Source organism: Tympanuchus pallidicinctus, unplaced genomic scaffold (genome assembly GCF_026119805.1).
Source record: "Tympanuchus pallidicinctus isolate F22 unplaced genomic scaffold, pur_lepc_1.0 scaffold7, whole genome shotgun sequence".
Classification (NCBI taxonomy): Eukaryota; Metazoa; Chordata; class Aves; order Galliformes; family Phasianidae; genus Tympanuchus; species Tympanuchus pallidicinctus.
Window position 1 is genome coordinate 13,971,236 of NW_026294791.1, and position 20,810 is coordinate 13,992,045.

Sequence of the window (20,810 nt, forward strand, 5' to 3'; positions counted from 1 at the left end):
GCTTTGTGGTGGTGGGATTGTATCACTGTTGGGTTCTTGCTGTTGTGAATTTTTTTTCCTGAAGTACGCAGGTGATATTGTGATTAAATCAGGCAGTCATCATGCCCACTGTGTGGAGCAAGTGCTTAAGACCTGTGCCCCAAGAGCAGAGTTAACATACCATGTTCATCAGTACCACCTGGTTGAGTCATTAGGTGCATCACCAGTAGTGATGTGGACACAGCATAGAGGCAGAATCATTTTTACTGGTGATACTGTTAGTTAAAACAACTATCTCCCAGAGCAAGATGAAGACTATTTTAGGCTGACGTAAATAAATTAGTAAAATAGTAAACCTTCTGGTATATGCTATTTCTGCACTGCTTCTTCCAAACTATTCTAGTTCTGTTACAGATTTTAAGTTCTCTGCCCATATGTGGAACCTTTACTTCTTGAATGCAATCTGGGAAAGATGACTACTTAAAATTCACTCCAAATATAAACTGTATCTGTTTTGTGGTAATATCACAAAAGTCCCTAACACATCCATTTTAGTTTCAGATGGAACTTTTCTCAACAGTGCTCCTTTCTTGCAGCTTGTCTGAAAGCAGGATTCTGGGATCTGCCCCTCTTTTCATAGGTTGGGCTTTTCCTTTCCAGCAAGCTCAGCACCATATTTGCATTTCTGACCTGTGTTCAATAAAGTGAAGTAATTTGATTTTTTGCTTATATGTTTCAGTACTGATACCTTTTTTCCATATAAGTGTGCCTTTGTTATGGCTAACTGGATGTCATACCAGTCGCACAAAGTTCTGCTTATTTGTTACATGGTGAAATTGTCGTCTAATAGATTTAAAACTAAATTACTTTTCTATCTTGCAGCATGTATTCTTGATATATCATCAGAAGAAGGGAGCATGGGGACACATTTTTTTGGTGCTGTTGTTGTGAACGTACAAAAAACATGGTGGAATTGTCCCACTTTTCGTTACTTTAATGCGCTACTTGTAGTTCTTCAGTATTTTATCTCATGCAGTTTCTCCCCATTTTTCTCAATAGGGCAAGCTGGAAACATACAGTCTTACTTCCTGACGTGTTCTAAAGTGGTGGCCTCTCAGAAGATAGCACATTTGTACTGACTTTAGTAATACGTATTTCCTTTGCTGGTACAGGTTTCAATGACTGTCAGAAGTGGAACAGAAAGGCAGTCTGTTAGAGGTGGAAATATTGTGCTGTGAAATACTGGGTGCTGAGCATTTAAGAATGGGCTGGTGCACACCAGTGACCACTGCTGCACACTGCCAGGTGTATTTTTCCTTCTTAGGAAGAGCTGTTTGTGTCAGACAGGTATTCCAGCTTTTTACCATGGCGGGGCTGGTCATTTCCCATCTTTTCAGCATCTCATAGAATTGCTTCTCAGCTGCCCTTGCCTTGATCTTGTCATTGTTCATGGCATTCAGCCAAAGCTGTGCTGCTGGCGTCTCTTCAGTGTTCCTGACCTCTACTTCAGAGGTAACTGCGAGTTGTTAGCTTGGAGAGCTAAGATACCAGTGCCTTCCCAGAAGGATTCCAACTCAGGAATCCCACTGTGCCTGGTCTTGAAATCTAAATCAGGTTTCTTGTGCTGAAGACACTGCTTGCAGTCTTTCTTGAAAACTTTTTCTACTCAAAATTCTGTGGGGGGGGGGGGGGGAAGTTCTCACACGTCGTTAGCAGTCTGGTGATGTTTATCATCCCAACTGTTTGTATATTAAGTCAGTTATTTTGCTATTGACAAGTCTATAATAAGATGGAGTGAAAAGCTGGGGAATTTTCAGTATCCAAAGATCCACTTGGTACCAGGCCATAGGTAAGGTGTTCAGGATGGGTGCGTGTGTCAGCCTGTAGATATGATTAACTGATGGAAACTGGTGGACAGGGTGATGGTTCACAACACCACTTCGGAATGCATGCACAGATTTTGCTTGGCTTTTTGCTCAGACCAAGTATGCTGGGTTTTTTGTGTTTTGTTTTTTTTTTTCTTCTTTCTCACTGGGACTTGCTTTAAATTCTTATCGTCCTAGAAACTGAATGCATTTAACTTACCTTTCAGGACATCTTACGCCCCCAGAGTACTTTTGATCTGGCTTTTTAATTCAGTGAAGCTCAGACGATTTCTCACTTACGGAAAGCTGTGAAGCAACTTTGTAGCTGATTATATAAAAGCCCCATGAAGCAGCTTCACAGGAATTCCATTCTCATCTATCTGAACTTTAAAGTAACCTCCAGTTCTATTCACTTGGGTTGAGTCTCTTGAAAGCTGCAGTATCTGCTGAGCCCTGAAAAGAAAAATAAAATTTATCATATTTAACAGCAAGAGTCAGCAAGCTGTATTTATCTCTGCCCTAAAAATGTGTGAATCTAGAGTCGTTAGAATCATCATAGACTTGTTAGGCTGTGGCCTGGAACAGTTCTGACTTCTGGAAGGCTGCAAACTATGGGAAAGAAGGGAAAAAGCATCTCTTGCCTGCAGGCCAGATATAGGTGTTGAAAACTTGCATTCTCAGGGGCGCACTGTGTGTTGCTTGTCTGTTTCTTGAGGCAGATGTAAATGTCACATAAAACCTTCCTAGCCTTACTGTTAGCTGTGCTGGCATTAGTGCTAAAGCTAATAAAAGGCTAGAACATCCGCTCAGGTCTCTTGTTGCACTACAGAAATTGTAATTTCTTCTGCAATAACCCTGCTCTGTGATCATAAAAAAATATTTCCTTAGCAAAGACATTCAAAGGCAAATATGTTTTGTTTTTTAAAGAAGGATTACTGGCACATATAAGGTAAGATACCAGATGGTAGACCGGAGATCGAAGACACAAGTGACCCTTGGGAATTTGTAGTTAACATTTTTCTGTGTCTGGTACGAACTGAAATCTAGCTGGTACATCAGAAAACTTGTTCATGGAAGCATAATTAAAATGACTGCTTTTATTTGCATGCCAAATTATACAAAATACATAATATAACTGATTATCTTGCAGAATTGTAGCGACTAACTGATATTTTAGGTACTGGGAGGGATGATAATATGTACTTTCCATTGAAGAAACTTCTTGAGGCTCTCCATTAAATATACCTTGTCTTTAATCGTAGAAAGGTGTCATCAATGAAAGTGGGGTTTGTTTCACTAGTAGCATAGGTAGTTCAGCTGAATTCAAACTGGCATAGCTGTGTTATCAGACATGCTGCAGACAAAACAAGGCTGAAAGCCAGTGCAGTTTATGAAACACCATTGTATAATGTTGTGCAGTGTTTTTCAGATAGATTTACTTCAGTTTTTCATGTGCAATATATGGTTTAAATTGTGAAATGCCACAGACTGTGAAACTTGTGCACTGAAAATTAGTGCTGTGTGTTATTAAAAACTGATATCCACTTGTTTTACCTGAGTCCAAGAGTCAGTGTGTGAGGAAACAAGTAAATGGTTATCAACCATGTGAAGTCCTTGATAGAAATTTTTGCACTTGTGAGGAACCAGTAACAGGCCAGTCCTTGCTTTTGAAATCTTCATTGGTTTGTGTTTGTTTCATGTTTTTGTGACACTCTGAATCCACATAGGTCTCTCCAAAAGTAATGCCCCCTATTTATTTCCATGGAAACAAGAATAGATGTGAAAAGCACAATAACACTATTTGATAGAGCAAACTATGATCTGTAAGACACGATTATCACAGATACCACCATTAGCTGTGCATTTTCATGAGCAATGAACAAGAGCCTGCATGCTGTGCTCGTAAAAATGAGCATCAGTGGAGGTGACCTGCTGTCACCACTGCTAGAATGCACCACCCACTGCCTCACTGTGCTCACATCCACTGTTTGGTCTCCATCAATGTTCAGCAAATGGTGATGAATGTCAGTGGGTGCTTTTTTTTCCTCGTGGACAAATTCAGTGACACACCTTTGCTTCACCCACACCTCCGTGTCAGACACCATTCTGTCAGGCTGCCCCTCTGCTGCCATCTGTCACACTACAACAAACTATAATGGGGTGTTTGTGGGAAGTCTTGACCTCTACTGCTGTGCCACCAACATCCACCTCATCCACCAACACTGTGGGCCAGCATAATAAAACAGGAAGCATTACTTCTGGAGAAGCTCTCACCATAGAGAGAATGTTAATGTGTTGTTTTGAGCTCTCAGACTTCTGTCTTATGACTTGGTTTGTCTTTTGACCTCAGTATCCTTATTCTAATTTGTGCACTGTATAACAGAGAAGATACTGTAGATATATGGGGGATCAAAGGTCTGTCTTCTAATTCTCACCTTCAGAAATGGTGTAGCATCATCACACAGATCGGGCAGTACAACTTTACCTTTTTTATTATCCAATTCACTAGTTTTAAATTAATTTTCAGAGCTAAATGCTTTAATGCTAGAATATTCTGCACACTTAATAAAGGCAAGCTGTATCAGGATTTGTATGTCCCACTTAGTCATACTTTTTGCTTTGGGACGCATTTCTTATTTTGGGTGTTTTTACCTTTGTAATGTAAAGCTGTTTCTGTTTTTTATTACGTTTACTGGTACTGGCTCTATCAGCCTTTGTTTAGGGGCTAATTTGTACTGTACCATGGAAGTTTCGCTGAGAAACAAAGCTTGAAGTAACTATTCAAGGTGATAAACTGTAGATCTAATTTACTCTTTACAAATCTACAGAATTTCTGGATTACTCATGAATTGCATTTGGGAGGGGAAGCAAATAAACCATCAGATTTGTTTCTCATATCCCAGTAAAACTGGTCTAAGAAAATGTTTGCAAATGTGGGATGCTGTTACTTGAGGAAATGAATACAGGCCAGATGATGAATACAGGCCAAAGCCGTACTTGCATTTATGCTTACAGTCAACAGGATTCTGCATTCCTCTCAAATTACAAATAAGAGAGACTGACAAAAATTGTTGGCATTGTTAATGTTGTTATAGCATTTATTGAATTGCTTTGATGATGGCTGTATGCTGCTTTTGCTTAGTTTAACATCCTTGAATTGGGATTATCTAAAATGAGTCAAATGAACTTTATTTGGCACAAATGATTTCAAAATATTTCAAAGTTACTTTAGACTTTTCTTCTAATGCATTGTAAGCTTTTACTTAAAATAACAAGATGCCCCAGCTGTGTTAGGCGTAGCTTAATGTGTTCCAGCTGCACAGAAAATCTGCTATCTGCTTTTACAGGTTCGATTTGTGAAGAACGTGACTTCCTGGAAGGAAATGAAACCAGGATTTTACCATGGACATGTATCTTATTTGGACTTTGCAAAGTATGTTACCACTAATTTATCTGTAGCGCAGCCGTTTGGCTCCATCTGGGATATTGCTGCCCTCTAGCGATGGAAATCTGACAAATGCTAGATTTCCTAGGAAGAGCAATAGTTAGTTGGGATTTTCACAGGCGGCTCGTCTTTCTCATGTGCCCTGTGAGCTTACCAACTCATTTCATCAAGCTTCTACTTTGTGCCACAGTAAATAAAAATTTGCATAGGAAGATATCTGAGAAAAAAAAGAAATATCTTTGATAGAGAAATCAGTATGATTACAGACGTTGCCTTAAGCTCATATTTAATGAGCAGAGCCATACAGAATCAGCCCTGGTAATGGGTGGGCTCAGAGTTGTCTCTCTGCTGTGAGAGTTCACATCTTTTCCAGCTGGAGCCCGGCCAGGAGGGCCCTTCCTCACTGCAGAGCGTGGGGTTGGCAGGGCAGCAGCAGGAATTCGGTACCGAATGTCAATTTATTATTAACAAATATATAGCTGCTAGATTCATGGAGGCGTTTCTAGAGTCAGGATTGTTGTGCAAATGCTTGGTATCTGTTCTGCAAGAATATTTCAATTTTGTTTCATTAAATAAATTTAGAAAGGATCACTGAGAACTGAAATTGAACTGACTTTCACATCCACGTTCCTGCACTGGGGGGTGGGAGGAATGAGCATTAACCTTCCTCTCACCAGCATCTGCTCTGTAGATAGATTTCCGTTGTGTTATAGAGGCTGACTCCTAAGTATTTGACAAGAAGCTTTGATTTCGCCTTTAAAAGACTTTTTTCCCCCCCTCTTTTACTTTAGATTTGGTGTTAAAAAGAAACCAATTTACATAAACGTCATAAGAGATCCCATAGAACGACTGGTTTCTTACTATTACTTTCTGCGCTTTGGAGACGATTACAGACCAGGGCTACGAAGGAGAAAGCAGGGGGATAAGAAGGTAAAGTACACTTATTGTGCACGGTGTTCTGACCCAGGACAACGAAAAGCGAGGTACAAAATGCGTGCTGATCCCCTCCCGCCGCTGCCCGGTACCGCCGCTGCCGCTCCCCGGGCCTTTGGCGCCCCCTCCCGGCACAGGTGGGAAGCCGGCAGAGCCGCCGTTGTAATGACGCGCAGCGTTCTACTCCTCACACTCTGATACACATAGTTTTGTTTGCTTGCTTTTTTTATTTTATTTTATTTTTTTTTATCATCGGCATACAGACATAACTTGTCCTGCAAGCATTTCTAGTTCACTGGAAGTCAACTGATTTGATCTTAGGGCTTCTTTCCTTGTCTATGGATTGGGTAAGGCACTCTTCCATACTTTTCATAGAACTGTCTGTAGACAGACGGTGTCGTTTTCACACATATTAGATAAAAATTCAGTAAGTTCAGCAGTAGACTGGTTCAAGTACAGAGTCTGTAACAGTGACTGATGTGTGTTCTGATTCCGTTAGGACAGAATCACCGATAGATCTTCACGTTAAAATTAAGGAAGGTCAAAAATACAGTTTCGACATTCGAATTCATTGTGCCTTTACTAAGTGGCATCTCAATATTCATTTTACCATTAACTCTCCCTATCCGTACCACACCATATATGTGGGAGAATTCTTAATTTTCTGTCTATACTTTCATACTTGAAAAGTTATAGTTTGCTTGGCTCCAAGAACAGGGGCTGTAAAGTATCTCTTAAAGTTTCTGGATGGAGCAGTCAAGGTATGTATGGAGGAGGAAGTGAGAAAGGGAACTTCTATGTCATCTTTGCTTTCTCTTACACATTCTAACTGTAAAATATCCTCCAGGAACAAGCAAGGAAGCCATTCTTTTGACTGGGGAAAGTTCATATTTAGTATATACATTTGTAAGCTAGGAGGTGCATTTTAGCAATTTAATTTTTAGGTAATGTTGGTGCTCTAAATTTATAATGGTGAATCAGACCAGAATTCCTCTGGAGGACTATTCTAGCGAATGCATACCAATGTCCTGTTTTCCTAGTCAAACTGTGTCTTCATCTGTGATGTGTGACACCTATCAGCTATTTGATACTCAGAGCACAGTGCAGAACAAGACACCACAGGTTGGTTAATCCCTGTTTTGTATGGTATTCTTACATTTCTCACATTACTTTGGGACCTTTACTCAAAATGAAAACAAAGGACACTGTCCTTGTTCTAACATGGCAGAATTAAGCAAATGCATTTTTACTTTCTATGCTGACTGAATAAAAAACTTAGAAATTCTTTACAGTGCTAATGGAGTTTTTATTGTAACTGTGTGCCTGTAATCAAAACTCTTGTGCTGCTACAGCTGCCTGCCCATGTACAGTACTGTTGTTTGGAATGCTCAGTTACCCAGTGAACAACTTTCTTTCACTCCTGATTAGTTCTTAGCCATAATATTTAAAATGTAATAGAACATACTTTAATCTAAAATAGAAATGGCGCAGCGTTCTATGCTCTGAAGATCCAGCTGTTCCAGTGTTACATGAGTCCTGGTGACATTTGTCACTGTATGTTTAGTAACTTCTCTCGTAATGAAAAAATGACAATACCAGCTTGTTTTGATATACAACTTCTGTGAGGGGCACAGGTAAAATCCAGTTGTTGATCACTTCCACTTATAAGGCTTTCCAAATACTATTTTAATTTGGGCAGTGAGGTCCTCCCAATAAAATACTGTATGAGCAAGACTTGAAAAAAGTAGTTTATTTTTTCTTTTGCATATCTTGTGTTTTTTGGTCCCCAGTACATCTAGCAACTAACAAGGTCGAGATGCTTGATACACGTACTCACCTCTGTGTTGTCTCTGTTCTAGACCTTTGATGAATGTGTGGCAGCTGGAGGTTCAGACTGTGCTCCAGAGAAACTTTGGCTTCAAATTCCATTCTTCTGTGGCCACAGCTCCGAGTGCTGGTAAGAAGACAAATGTGGCTTAAGTTAGTTGTGTTTGTCACCACTCAAATTTGATTTTAACAAATCTGAATGTGTAGTACAGTTGGGGAAAGCATGAAGAACTGGATGCAGTTTAGCAGAAGGTACTTTACTAACGTATTTTCTTCAGAAGGGCTTTGAAAAGCATTTTACTGAAGCAGTCTTGCAGTACTTTAAAAAAGCAGCATGTTAGAATACTGTGTCAGCAGTGCCCTGAAGAAAAACAAATGATTTCATTTTTTAAACAATTATTTTTTGTAGATGTGGAGTCTTTAAATTTTTCTGTTCCATCAGGCTTCAGTATCTGTCTTTCTGAATGTGGATACTTGGTTCCAGCTCCTAAAGTCTTTGCAGAAGTATTTGAGTTCTGGATAAATTTAGCTACTTAAACCTCTACCAGACATCCTGTAGTCAATGTTACATAGCAGTAACTGGAAGAAAAGCAAATAGTGTCCATCTGTCAATACTGATGTTTTATAACAATGGCCCAGACTTTAAAGAACTGTTCAGCAAACCAAAATTAGAAAACTGCTTGCTCACATAAAATAATTGCATTCTAGTACTGTGTAACAGACAAAATAGTAATATATGAAGAAATAAAACTAACACAAAAGTGATTTGAAGGGTTCTGAGTGAAATCAAGGAGAATTATTTATCACAGTTACTGTTCATTCAAATGGAATTAATTTATCAGAAACAAAGCAAGTGAACACTTGGGAAGTTATTTTTCAGTGCCTGTTGGTCAGACAGGTGGACAAGCAGGGAAAGAAAGAAGGAAATATGAACCTATATTTTTCACCATGACTAGAGCTATAAAGGGAGGAATATGTTAGTTCAATTTCTTTGTTGCTCGATAGGGAAGTCCTCCCATTACCTACAGTGACTTTCTAGTACACAATTAGGCCTATAGGATGCAAGAGGGAAGGTGTATTCTTACCAGAATCGTTTGTGGTATCCAATGTGAAAGTGAAGAAAATGCAAATCCTCTGAAAATTGCAGTAGTAGAGACAGTAACTGCATACCATGCACTGTGAAATTTTAGATGCGAGCACAGGTAGTAGAAAGGGGGAAGGGAAATAAAGGTAGAAATAGTTGGATCTCACCTTTCTTATATAAGAAATGTCCAGTTATAAAGTAATCTTCATCTAGGGATCAAGGATTTTTGGCTTACATCAGAACTTGTTGTTATTGTCCTCTGCCATTTTAGGAATGTGGGGAGCAGATGGGCTTTGGAACAAGCCAAGTACAACCTGATTAATGAATACTTCCTCGTGGGAGTTACTGAAGAGCTTGAAGATTTCATCATGTTATTGGAGGCAGCTTTGCCCCGGTTCTTCAGGGGTGCCACAGAACTGTACCGGACAGGTATTTAAATGGTTGATTTCTGTAGCCCTTTTGTCCTCATCACTGTTTAAAACGTGAATTATTTAAATCTACATAAATAGTTTTAAAAGTCAAGGAGGTCTGCCTCTCAGTTGAATGATGTTCCTGTAGAAGAGAGGAGCTCTTTAGAGAAAACACTCTGTCTTATACAATTTGTAACACTGAAGATTGGGGTAAAAGCAATTATATCAGGTATGCCACATTTGCAAGTCACAGACGCTCACTATGTATACTTAGGAAATTGGGGCAGATGTTTGTCAGAACACTTTTGAAAGGTCTCGCTAGGGTTTCAGTTATGTGAAGTGGTTGGTAGTGGAAGATTTCTGTTCCCTACGAAGCCCTGTTGAAATTCTGTTCTTGGTACAACTGTGCAAAATGAGTTTTGTTTTAGAAGAGTTTTCATTTCAAAAACAGCAAGCAAAAAACACCTGTGCTCAAAATGAAAATTCAGATCTTCAAGTAATGAAGTGGAAGAAAAATGAATTTTAAACACAAAAACAGATGTTTTTTGTTCAAGTGGCTTCCTTAAATTTGTTCTTATTGCAGTGATTTCAAAAGCTGAAGTAATTTCTCTCTAGCTCAAACATTTTAAAAATCAGTCACTGATAATGCAGAAGAAGTTTTGCCTCTGGATAATTTAGTTAAGGAAGGCCAGGACACAGAGAACAAAATGATATCACATAAACTGTGAAAAGTTAACGTGAAAAATTCTACGCATCGTATTGAGAAACAGTGAGTTTTGTGGAGAACTCTGAATGCTGTTGTACAGTGTGTATCGTAGGATTTCTGTGTCAGACTGAAGATCCATACAGCTCACGAATACTTAAATACTTAAAGCTCAGTATCTGGTTTCTGGAGGTGGCCGTTGCCTCACTCTGGCAGAAACATGTAAGAATAGGACAAGCATATGACAGTCATCACTATTGGTTATCATCAGATCCCAACAGCGAGCAAAATGCACTTTGGTGGGTAACTTTTGTTCTTTGGAGAATTATTCTTCCATCAGCTGACTTTTAAAAAGTCCTCGGAAACTTGACACAGCACTGACAAGAATCTTGGGGGCGGGGGAAAGTCAGAAAGAATTCTGACCTGAGTCCTTTCTTCTGTTGAAACTATTTTACATCTTTGATTGGCTTTGTTACTTTGCTCTGCACCTTTTGCCAGCACACAAACTGCTGTCCTTCACACAGTATTTGCAGTTTAGGTTCTCTGTGATTTTATTTCTTTCTACGTGAAAGCGTTCTCGATGTAAGATCGTTTTGTTTCCCAAAACCATTGGATTACATGGGATACAAAGGTCCAAGTGCTTCTGTCATAATGAGATGTGTGTTATATGGATAAAAGCTCACTTCCTAGGAGCTGGCTATGCAACTTATGTAGGATTGACAAATTTAATACAATTAAATTTAATATAAAACAACAGATAGCGCTTCTTAAAGAAAGTACTGTCATCACTTTTGTCATCTTTCTCTAATGAGAGAAGTATCTGGCTCTGCAGTTTGTAAAACTCTTAACATTTGATACCAGATTAACATCTAAATAATTAATTTTGTAGGACTAATCTTGCTCCAAGTACATTATGTGAAGTAATCCTGTTCCTTGAATGAAATGTTCATTCGCTGGGTTTATGAGGCTAAGAAGAAAGAATTGTAAGAACTGATTCAAAATTCATTAACGTGTAGTGAGAGACTGCAATGTTCCAGCCCCACATATTGTGTTAATCAACTCTGGATTAAGTTGTGTCACTTCTAGTGCAGTTTATCAGCGTACTGAGAGTGTAAAACTCTGTAAATAAAAGGACTGTTTACATTTTTTCATCACGTGAACTTTAAAGTGAAGTTATTGCTTTCATTTTGCATTTAGGAAAGAAGTCTCATCTTAGGAAAACAACTGAGAAAAAACTTCCCACAAAAGAAACTATTGCCAAGCTACAACAGTCTGAAATCTGGAAAATGGAGAATGAGTTCTATGAATTTGCACTGGAGCAATTTCAGTTTGTCAGAGCACACGCAGTTCGGGAAAAAGATGGAGAATTGTATATCCTGGCTCAAAACTTTTTCTATGAAAAGATTTACCCTAAATCAAACTAAGAACATAATACTTTTAGATTTACGGACCTAAATCTTTGGTCACATCATCATCTTAGTCCTCAGCCATGGAAACTAGATTGCTTGTTAGACCTCCAGGATGTTTCTCTATAGGTCCAAGAAATGCGGGCTGTGGATCACCTCCAGGGCGTTGGATGCTAACCATGTTGGTAATCCAGAAGCAAAAGCTTCGTGTCTTTTATCTAACTAATACTTTCAGTGGGAGTTAATACCCTTTACCTGAGGAAATCTTCACTTTAATTTGGAGCAATTAACACACAGCAGTTCTAGTTGAAAATATAAAGAAAAAAAAAAAGCTTCTGTTAATGCTCTTTTTTAATTTTCAGAGCAATTTATTTTCATTTATACTTCTGTGAAGAGGAAGTCATTTTTCCCAGCTTTCAACATGGAAATCTTGGTTGTATACTATATGAGTAGTGTTAATAACTGGTTGACATCTGTGCTTTGTTTTTGTGAATCATGTCACACGATATTGATTGGGATAGTTAATCATGTTCTGCTGAGAAATGCTGCTGCCGCTGGAATTGCCCGAAATTACGACTAATTATTAGTGTTAAAACATCATTTCCACATCAATATTGTAAAAAGTTGAAGAATCAGCAGTGGGATTTTTTTTGTTGTTCTGTAGGCCCACCACCACTTGACCGAGGTTGGGAAAACTGCAAGGAAAGTTGGTTTTGTCTGCAGTTAGAGTCAATGCTTGCACAGTGGTATATAAATAACAAAATCAGCATAAAGTTCCTCTATGGATTCTTTGTAATTATTGTAAGCTGAGGTATTGGTGAATCCATATTATGACTCCATTAGTGAGCTGTGGTATGGTTAGGGTTTTCCTACTACTTCAATACTTTTACCTGTAGAATATTTTTACTAAGGTGCTTTATAATGTGTTTTAAAGCATTGCATTTACAAAAGGAGTAAAATGCTGTAAATACTGCTTATTTTATGTATTTGGACCAAAAGGTTTAAAGTAACTAGTTTGAAGTGGGTTTTTTTGCACCAGTTCTGTTACGTGTAAAGTAAAAAGACATCACATATACTTCCTGGTTGAGTTAACTGTTGGATATTGCTGGAATGCACTTCAGTGACCTCTATGACTTTAAAACTAGAATGTCATCCAGGGATTCTCTTTACAGAAACGTAGCATTCATCCTTTTGTTATATTAAGAGGAAAAGAAGAAAAATGTGATGTGTAGTCTGGTTGAGAAAGATGCAGTGAACTTGACATATTTGTGTTTATGTAACTGCCTTATGTGACTATTGTAAATCTGTGAGTTGCCGTTATTAACAATGTGAAACACCTGGTAGATCAAGTAAATTGAAATTTGAGAACAGATGTTTGGGGCCACTGCATTATAGCAAACGGCAGTGGAGATCTATAAGAATTTGTTTCCTATTGGATTTTCTTAAATATGAGTATTTACACATCTTACACCTGCCTTTTCTTAAAGTGCTTTTCATTGAGTTTGATAGGAGAGAAGGCACAGAGGAGACAAAGTTGAGTAAAAAAAAAGGGGGGGATTGTAAGGTTTTGATTCCTAAGGGATGATGCTGAAAGGCTTAGTTTGAAATTACCAAGTGGAGTTTCTTTAGCCAGCCTGTTCTTGTAATGAAAACAAAAGTAATGGAAAATGTCTGTGAACTGGGTATCTGCAGCCAAAAGCAACAGTCCAATAACAGACAGGATAATGAGGGACTGTCAAGTACATCTTGTGTTTTCTTTGTTTTCTTGGGTTTTCTTTTTGAATTTCAGAAATAGACATCATTGTTCTTCCCAAGTAATCAGGGAAGTTCCTTCTGGTAGCTTACCATTTATATAGTGTGAACCCTGCATAAGATTTCCTGTTCCAGTTCTTTTCAACTGATGTCGTTAATAATGCCAACGTGCTTGAGAATGTGTTCACACATGGAAACATGTATCCTAGCTAAAGAAAGGAGCTGAGGAGTCCTACGTAGGAAGTAGCAAATGGAGATCTAAAAACTTTCAAAAAAAGTTACTGCTTTGTTATAAAATCAAAGGAATATTTATAATCCCAGTGAATGTTATCTACTAAGTGATAGTTCTGTTTTGGATGAATTGACTACCTTGTTTTCCTTCATTATGATTTGGATTGGTTTATCTTCTTGAGTTGTCTGCAAAATTTTTCAGAAGAGCACCTTCCTAAGAGAACAGAAGCTTTACTAAGTGAAAATATACAACACTCGCCTAAGTAATGAAAAAGGTATTTATGCAAATACATCTTTATTGACAAGAAAACAATAGGCAAAGCCTATTCGATATATAGAAGTCTTCTATTTCATAAGCAATTTTAAAAGTTTTTTTTCTTTTTTCTTTCTTTTTTTTCCCCCTTGGATTTAAGGTTTCTTAAAGGAGTCTTCAGTAACAGTTAGAAGAATACATTTTATTTTTTAATTCAAAGAGCAATATATTTTTCATAGTTCATATAAGACATTTGATTTACTTCCTGTTCTTTGCTGTGAACTGACAGGGTGGAGGCAAACGAGCTTAAGTATTTTAAAATAATGCTAGCTACAAATGGAGAGGTAATCATTTTAGGTGTGCTCTGAAAACCTTACTGCCTGTGGAACACGGAAAGGAGGCAAATGGTCTGCTTTTATATCTTGTGCTGCCATCTAATCAACTGTGAACTTTTTTGGACTCTTTTGAAATGAGAACTGTCCAAAGCAGGAAGTTTAGAAAAATGAGCTTTAACAATTATGAATAACCTGTTGTCTGTTGGTTTTAAAAATATTTTGCAGTATATGAACAGAATTTATCTTGTGCATTTCCCCTTAATGAGTTAACATGAAAAGCAGCAATATGTAGACTTCTGTTACTGCAGGTTCATTAGACTTACTATGCAGCCTCCTGAACACAGATCTTTTAACTGAAGTCACTGCAGACTCTGCATAGGAGTGAGATTTGATTTTTGCTGGGCTAAGTTCATTTGAAAGGAGCTGAAATGCTAAAAATTATAGTTGAGAGTAGATCCTGTTACACTGTTCCGTACTTTTTGTACAAAGCAAACATTCAGATTTTGTGCAAAATTCTACCCTGTTGAAACTCACGGTTGTCAGTATATGGCACTTGGTTCAGCTGTGCTGACAACTACATAGCCATAACTCCAGCATGCCTGGAGCACTTGAGATACACTGGGCAGTGCTGACAGGAGACAACAGTGTTCTTTACTCCTTCTCATAACAGTTCTGCATCCATGCAACAAGAATTTCATTCCTGTTTTCTTGTGCATCTACAAGCAGACATCTACAAGCAGTTCTAGGGTGTAGGATGTCATGTGTGTACATTCCAGTTCACTCTGGATTTATTTTCGTATAGTCTTTAATGGTGTGATCATAGCTTCATTTTCAAACAGGCACAAAAAAGATTGCTATACAAGTATGACAAAGGAAGAAGCAGTTCCTCCAGGTTTGAAATGCCTTTTCTCTGAGTACTTTACTTTTCTGAAGATACGTGGCTGTTTTTGTGTTCCAGGAATATTCGTTTCCTTGTTCATGATCTCAGAGCAGTCCTATTTTAATATCAGGGAAAATTCAGTTGTTTTCTGCTATAATTCTGTTAACATTTTCCGTTACGATTACCTAGTGTTGCTAAATGAGTATGTGACAAGAGTTATATAGATGATCCTGACTGAACTGTGCTGCTTTGCAGTCAGTGGAAAAACCTGATTCGAATGCACTGCCAATTTAGCTCTTCAAAATCAGAGCTTATTTTATGACTACTGGAGATAAAGAAACTGTGGCGCTACTGAGTTGCATGGATGCATCCTTTACTTTAAGCCTATGCAACTGGGTAGCCTCTGCAGCAGTATTTATAGGAAGAGCCCTCTTCATGGAGACTTTTCTGGAGCATAATTATAAATGTTTATACCCTTGTACTGTCTTGTATCTACATCAGCAGCTTTCTGTAGCTTCTGTAAAAAAAAAAAAAAAAGAAAAAAGAAAAAAAAAAAGGCAGGTTTGTGAGCATTTCTAAAGTAGTACTGAATGTAATTTTGAAAAACATGGATTGTTCTTCATGAATCTTTTCTTTTTAAATACACACACAGCTAAATAGTGCCTTTTTTCCTCACAATCCATGTTGAAGATGCTCGCTCCCTCTCACTCTCCGTAAATTGATTCGTTTGTGCAATACTATTCCAACTTGAAACCATTTTGTCACAGCTGTTTGAGAAATAATCTCCATTTTTCCTTATTATGCTGCCAGCTTTCTGTTGTTGAAGTGTTTCAGTTGATTACCTAATGCAAATGCTCTAAAATAAAACGCCCAGTGGGAAGGGGAAAAAAAAGAAGTCTGGTGTCCTGTCTTAATATTTGTGTGCTACATTCACGCGGAATGATCTTTTTCTAGAACGTTGTCACGCAGGATCCTGAACTTCATTTGCAGCTATTGTGGTGGTGAAGGGGAGGAGTGAGCTGCAGTGTGGTTCATCTGTAATCACTTCATATGGCTATAACCAAATACATTTACAAATAAGCCTTTAGAATTTTCACTGGGCTTTCTGGCCAGAGATATAATAACTTTCCAGAGGATATATATTGTGCAGGAAGTGTCAATGAAAAGTTGTTTAATACTAAAATGGAACAGAAAATTGGCATTAAAACAATGGATTGGTGCATACCTGCATCTCTGCCTCCGAGAACAAACGATGTGACAGATGAGTGTGGGACTGGAAGATGCTCCGTTACTGCGGTGATGAGTGCGGTGTAAGAACTGGAGCAGAATAGAAATGTGGTTTGCATTTGTAGGCAAGCACTTCAAACAAGAAAATACAGTGAGCGTGGGTACAACACTGTTTAGGATTTCTTCTGTGTACTGTAAACATGACCCTATAAACATTCCTTACTGCATGCACTATGGAGCTGAACAAATCTCTGTCCCAGCCAAGTTTCCTAATGCGATAGTTCCTAAATATTTGGTTGTCAGCTGTGATGATTACGAGCCGTGGTGCAGTTACTCAGCATCTTCCTCTTGAGGATTCTGCAAACTTTGAAATCCTACTTTTGTTGCAAGTAGACTTTTCCTTGCTCCTGTCACTGGAGGAGATAAGTGTAATTGCTGTGTAGGAAACAAAGACTCTGCTTCTGTCAGCCAGTGGGAAGTGAAGGAAGAAATTGCCTAGCCTATATAAAGGATGTTCCAAGGTCACCACGCCTTTTTCTGGAATGATGCAGTAAACAAAATGACAGCCAACAAAATTCACAGTACAAACAATCTTTTATTTAAGATGACAGTAGTTGCTCCTGTGAAAGCTGAAATGATGGTGGTGTTACAGATAGGAGTTAAGTACTCACTGAACCTCTTTTTTTTTTTTCTTAACTGATGCTGCCATTTGCACGGGTAATTAATCTCATCAGTTAGAGTTCATGAGAGGCGAGTGAAAGAAGGGAAGATTTCTGCTTGTTTTTCACAGCCAGATTTTTTTGAAGGTCTTGTATTTTTGTTTCATTATTTACCGTTTGAGTCTTGCATTTTATTTCAGTATTATTTCCTTACTTAATAAAATACAAGAAGTTGCTAGTGAATGTCAAAGCAATGTCCAGATGTTTTCTTCAAGCACAAGTCCCCTGCTATGACCTCCCCCTGGCTTCATTACCACATAACGCAGATGTGGTAACTTTCAATAAGAGCTAATTTAAAAGACTAATAATACTCTTTATTAAAAAAAACCCTCTACAAAGAACACCTGTGGCCTAAAAATGAAGGCTTTGAGACCTTTCACCTTGTCATAATAACCAACTGCATCCTCATAAAAATGGAAAATACTGTGATAAACATTCTCTGCCCACTCTCTGTGTATTTACAAGGCTTGTCCTGAATACCAGTCTGATTCGCTGCACTCAGGCATTAATTACTTTTTTTGTAATAAACGTGGATCTCAAAATAATTGCATGGAGAACAATTACCCATCTTCTTATTTTAAAAATATATAAAAATAAAAATCTCAGAGCAAAATAGATTAAAATATTGACTGAAGGGAATTGGGGTTATAGTTTAAGTATAAAGCTATCACATTCCTCTGATATTTTAAGAAAAGGAATGCTACCTTGCTGATAGATGCATATGTTGATCAGTCTATAATTAATATAAACTCTGTTGTTTTGAATAAGAAAGCATTGTATTTCAAATAAATTCAGCATTGTTGAGGCAACGCACTTTTCTATTTTGAGAGAGAAGCACGCCTGCTTTGGTGTGAAAATTTAAATGCCCTAATTGAACCAGAACTTTTGGACCTGATGCAGCAGTTACTGGAAAGTATTAACTGTCTCTTTAAAAAGAAAAAAAGTCTGAAGAATAATGCTTTTCTGGCCCTAACGGCATTATTGTCTTGACAAATATTGATTACCATTTTTAGCACAGCGTAGAATTTGGCATTCTTAATCTCCTTTATTTAGAATTTAATAACTTAGAATGTTGCATGATGTGGAGAATTGGCAGGGGGAAAAGGAATGCTTGACTGTTGGAGACGCATTCAGTTATAGGCTGGCTCTGTCAAGCCTGCCTCTGGGCCTTATGTAATGGCAACTGAATAGATGGGCAGCAGTTCTGTAGAGCAGTCAATATGGAAATAAAAGGCATCTGTGAAGATAACAGTAAAGAGCAGAGAGGAAAGTGTAGGCAGATATCTAAACCACAATATGAGATTGCAGCCATTCTAACGTTAACAGCTAAGATGGCTATCTTTGGACTAATTATCTGCTTTGGATCTTCAGTTCCTTCCCTAGACTGAATTAATGCATTCAAGGTTGCCACCATCAAGGCCATTGCTATTATAAGCAAGGCTTGCACACTGACAAATGAAATCTCCCCTATTTATAACACCAGTCCAAGTACCTTTATCCAGTACTTACAGCTAAGCTATGGCTCTGGAAAAGCAGATTGTGCTGCCCAGGAGTCCCGTCTGCTCTTCAAGTGTGATCGTTGCTTCTTGGAAGATGAAATGGTCAGTAATGGCGTGGTGTAAGTCACATCCAAGAAGTCTGGAGGAAAGCATTTCATGAAGCAATAATTAAACACTTTTTCTTGGTGTCCATTCAGAACAAGTTCACTGTCTCAGGCAGATTCCCGCCAGACATCTGTTAATACTAAACGCTACTGCTGAGAGATGGTTGGAAACCTGAGGTTTACTTTCAGCAAAAATTACTGTACACAGCGCTTTTTCTACAAAGACTTCTCAACAAATGTTGTGGATTGTTCTTTTTTCCTAAGGCAAAAGGGGAATTTTTACATCAAAATCAGAGCAAAACAGGAAAATTCCAGTGCCCCTTCCCACCTCAGCAAATTCTTTTTCAGTGCTTTTTTTTTCCCCAAGTGAGTGGAAAAATGTGAGAGTATGCCATCTGCATTCTGCCTCTTCCTTTTCTCAGCTGGCTCTGGGGGGTGCTGCAATTTGTTCACAAGCCTTCCTAAGGACAAGTCTTATCTCACAGGTATTGTTGCAAGACATGAGGTCAAACTCCAATAGCGGGTTTATCAAACTTTGTGTTTGCTCAGGATCACCTTTGAGAGTAGTAGTGGCAGCAGAGCTCCCTATCCTGTGTGTCAGGCAATGCTTGCTGGTTGTGCTGAACTCTGCTGAGCACCAGTGAGCACGCACACAGCCCCTTGGATGTGTTTCCATCTGATGGTCACTTAATTCAGCAAGAATTTTTAACTGCACTGTTTGTTTATTTATTTATATTAGTCTTTGTGCAGGACAAGAGCATGACAAGCTTAGAATCAGACTGCTATGGGCAGGTTTTATTAACAAAAGTTTTGAAGCTGGCTTTTGTAGCTGTAAGCATTTTGGTTCTGTAACCCCTCATCTCCAATTCACCCAGCCAGAAACGTCTTCATATTTATATATGTGTATATATCCATGTATCTACGCATATATATTCATAGTTCTTATTCCTTGATCGCTCTGGAGAGCACATTACAAACCCAGAGACTCATATTCAAAGACCTTTTTGGAAGCCAAGTTTGAAAACATTGTCAGCAGCCAGGAGGACTAAAGCACGCCTAGACAGATGCTCCATTGCATTTCAAAACCAACTTTGTGTATCTGAAGCATCCTCTCTGCACCTGTTGAGCAATGCAGCTTGGGTTTTACTTGGTTCTAGTACCTAGGAAACAAATTTGAAAGATCTTCCTCCTGTGAAATATAGTCAAGTTTATTGCTCCTTTAGTCTTTTCCAGGTCGACTGTATACGTTGTGACTGAGAGCATGGAGAAACACTGGTGTTGCAGTTAATTGTAGATATCATCATGCTTATTCAAATGTATTGCAGCATTTTATGTTTTGCTTATGCAGGTTGATTTAAATTCATCAATTTTCTTGTATTTTCTCATGCATGCGTGAGAAGTCTTGTTTGACATCCAGAAGTGCTTTCTGTGTTGATAGACTGTCCTCCATGCCAATCTCATTAAGTTTATCCAATTTTGAACAGTGATAACTGGAAGTCTTGTCGCCTTGCTCCAAAGTTGCTCTGCAAAGAAGAACCTGGCAGTCCTGGTAGATGAGAAACTGGACATGAGCCAGCAGTGTGCGCTTGCAGCCCAGAAGGCCAACTGTATTCTGGGCTGCATTAAAAAAGGGGAGATCAGCAGGAAGAGGGAAGTGATTGTCACCCTCCACTTGGCTCTTGTGAGGCCTCATCTGGAGTACTGCATCCAGGCCTGGGGTCTCCAGTACAGGAAGGGTGTGGAGCTCTTGGAACAAGTCCATAGGAGGGCCACTAAGATGATCTGGAGCACCTCTCCTATGAAGAAAGGTTGAGGAAACTGGGCTTGTTTAGCTTGGAGAAGAGAAGGCTCATTGTGTCTTTTCAATACTTGAAGGGACCTTATAAACAAGAGGGGGAACAGCTGTTTAAGGTGGATAGTGATATGACAAAGGGGGATGGTTTTAAACCGAGAGAGGAGAGATTTAGATTAGATATTAGGAGGAAGATTTTCACTCAGAGGGTGCTGACACACTGGAACAGGTTGCCCAAGGAGGTTGTGGATGCCCCATCCCTGGAGGCATTCAAGGCCAGGCTGGATGTGGCTCTGGGCAGCCTGGTCTGGTGGTTGGTGACCCTGCCCATGGCAGGGGGGTTGAAAGTAGATGATCACTATGGTC

At 38.7% G+C, this 20,810-nt stretch overlaps 1 protein-coding gene across 1 annotated transcript in view; it reads left to right on the forward strand.

Annotated features, from left to right (window-relative positions):
• HS2ST1 (heparan sulfate 2-O-sulfotransferase 1) overlaps positions 1-15,998 on the forward strand; it is a 72,166-nt gene extending 56,168 nt beyond the window's left edge. Inside the window, exons 3-7 of the mRNA XM_052666050.1 lie at positions 5,192-5,277; positions 6,081-6,219; positions 8,082-8,179; positions 9,405-9,562; positions 11,444-15,998. Of these exons, the coding sequence (XP_052522010.1) occupies positions 5,192-5,277; positions 6,081-6,219; positions 8,082-8,179; positions 9,405-9,562; positions 11,444-11,670 (708 nt within the window). The 3' untranslated portion in view covers positions 11,671-15,998. The remainder of the gene's footprint in view (positions 1-5,191; positions 5,278-6,080; positions 6,220-8,081; positions 8,180-9,404; positions 9,563-11,443) is intronic.
• Positions 15,999-20,810: the final 4,812 nt, after the last annotated feature.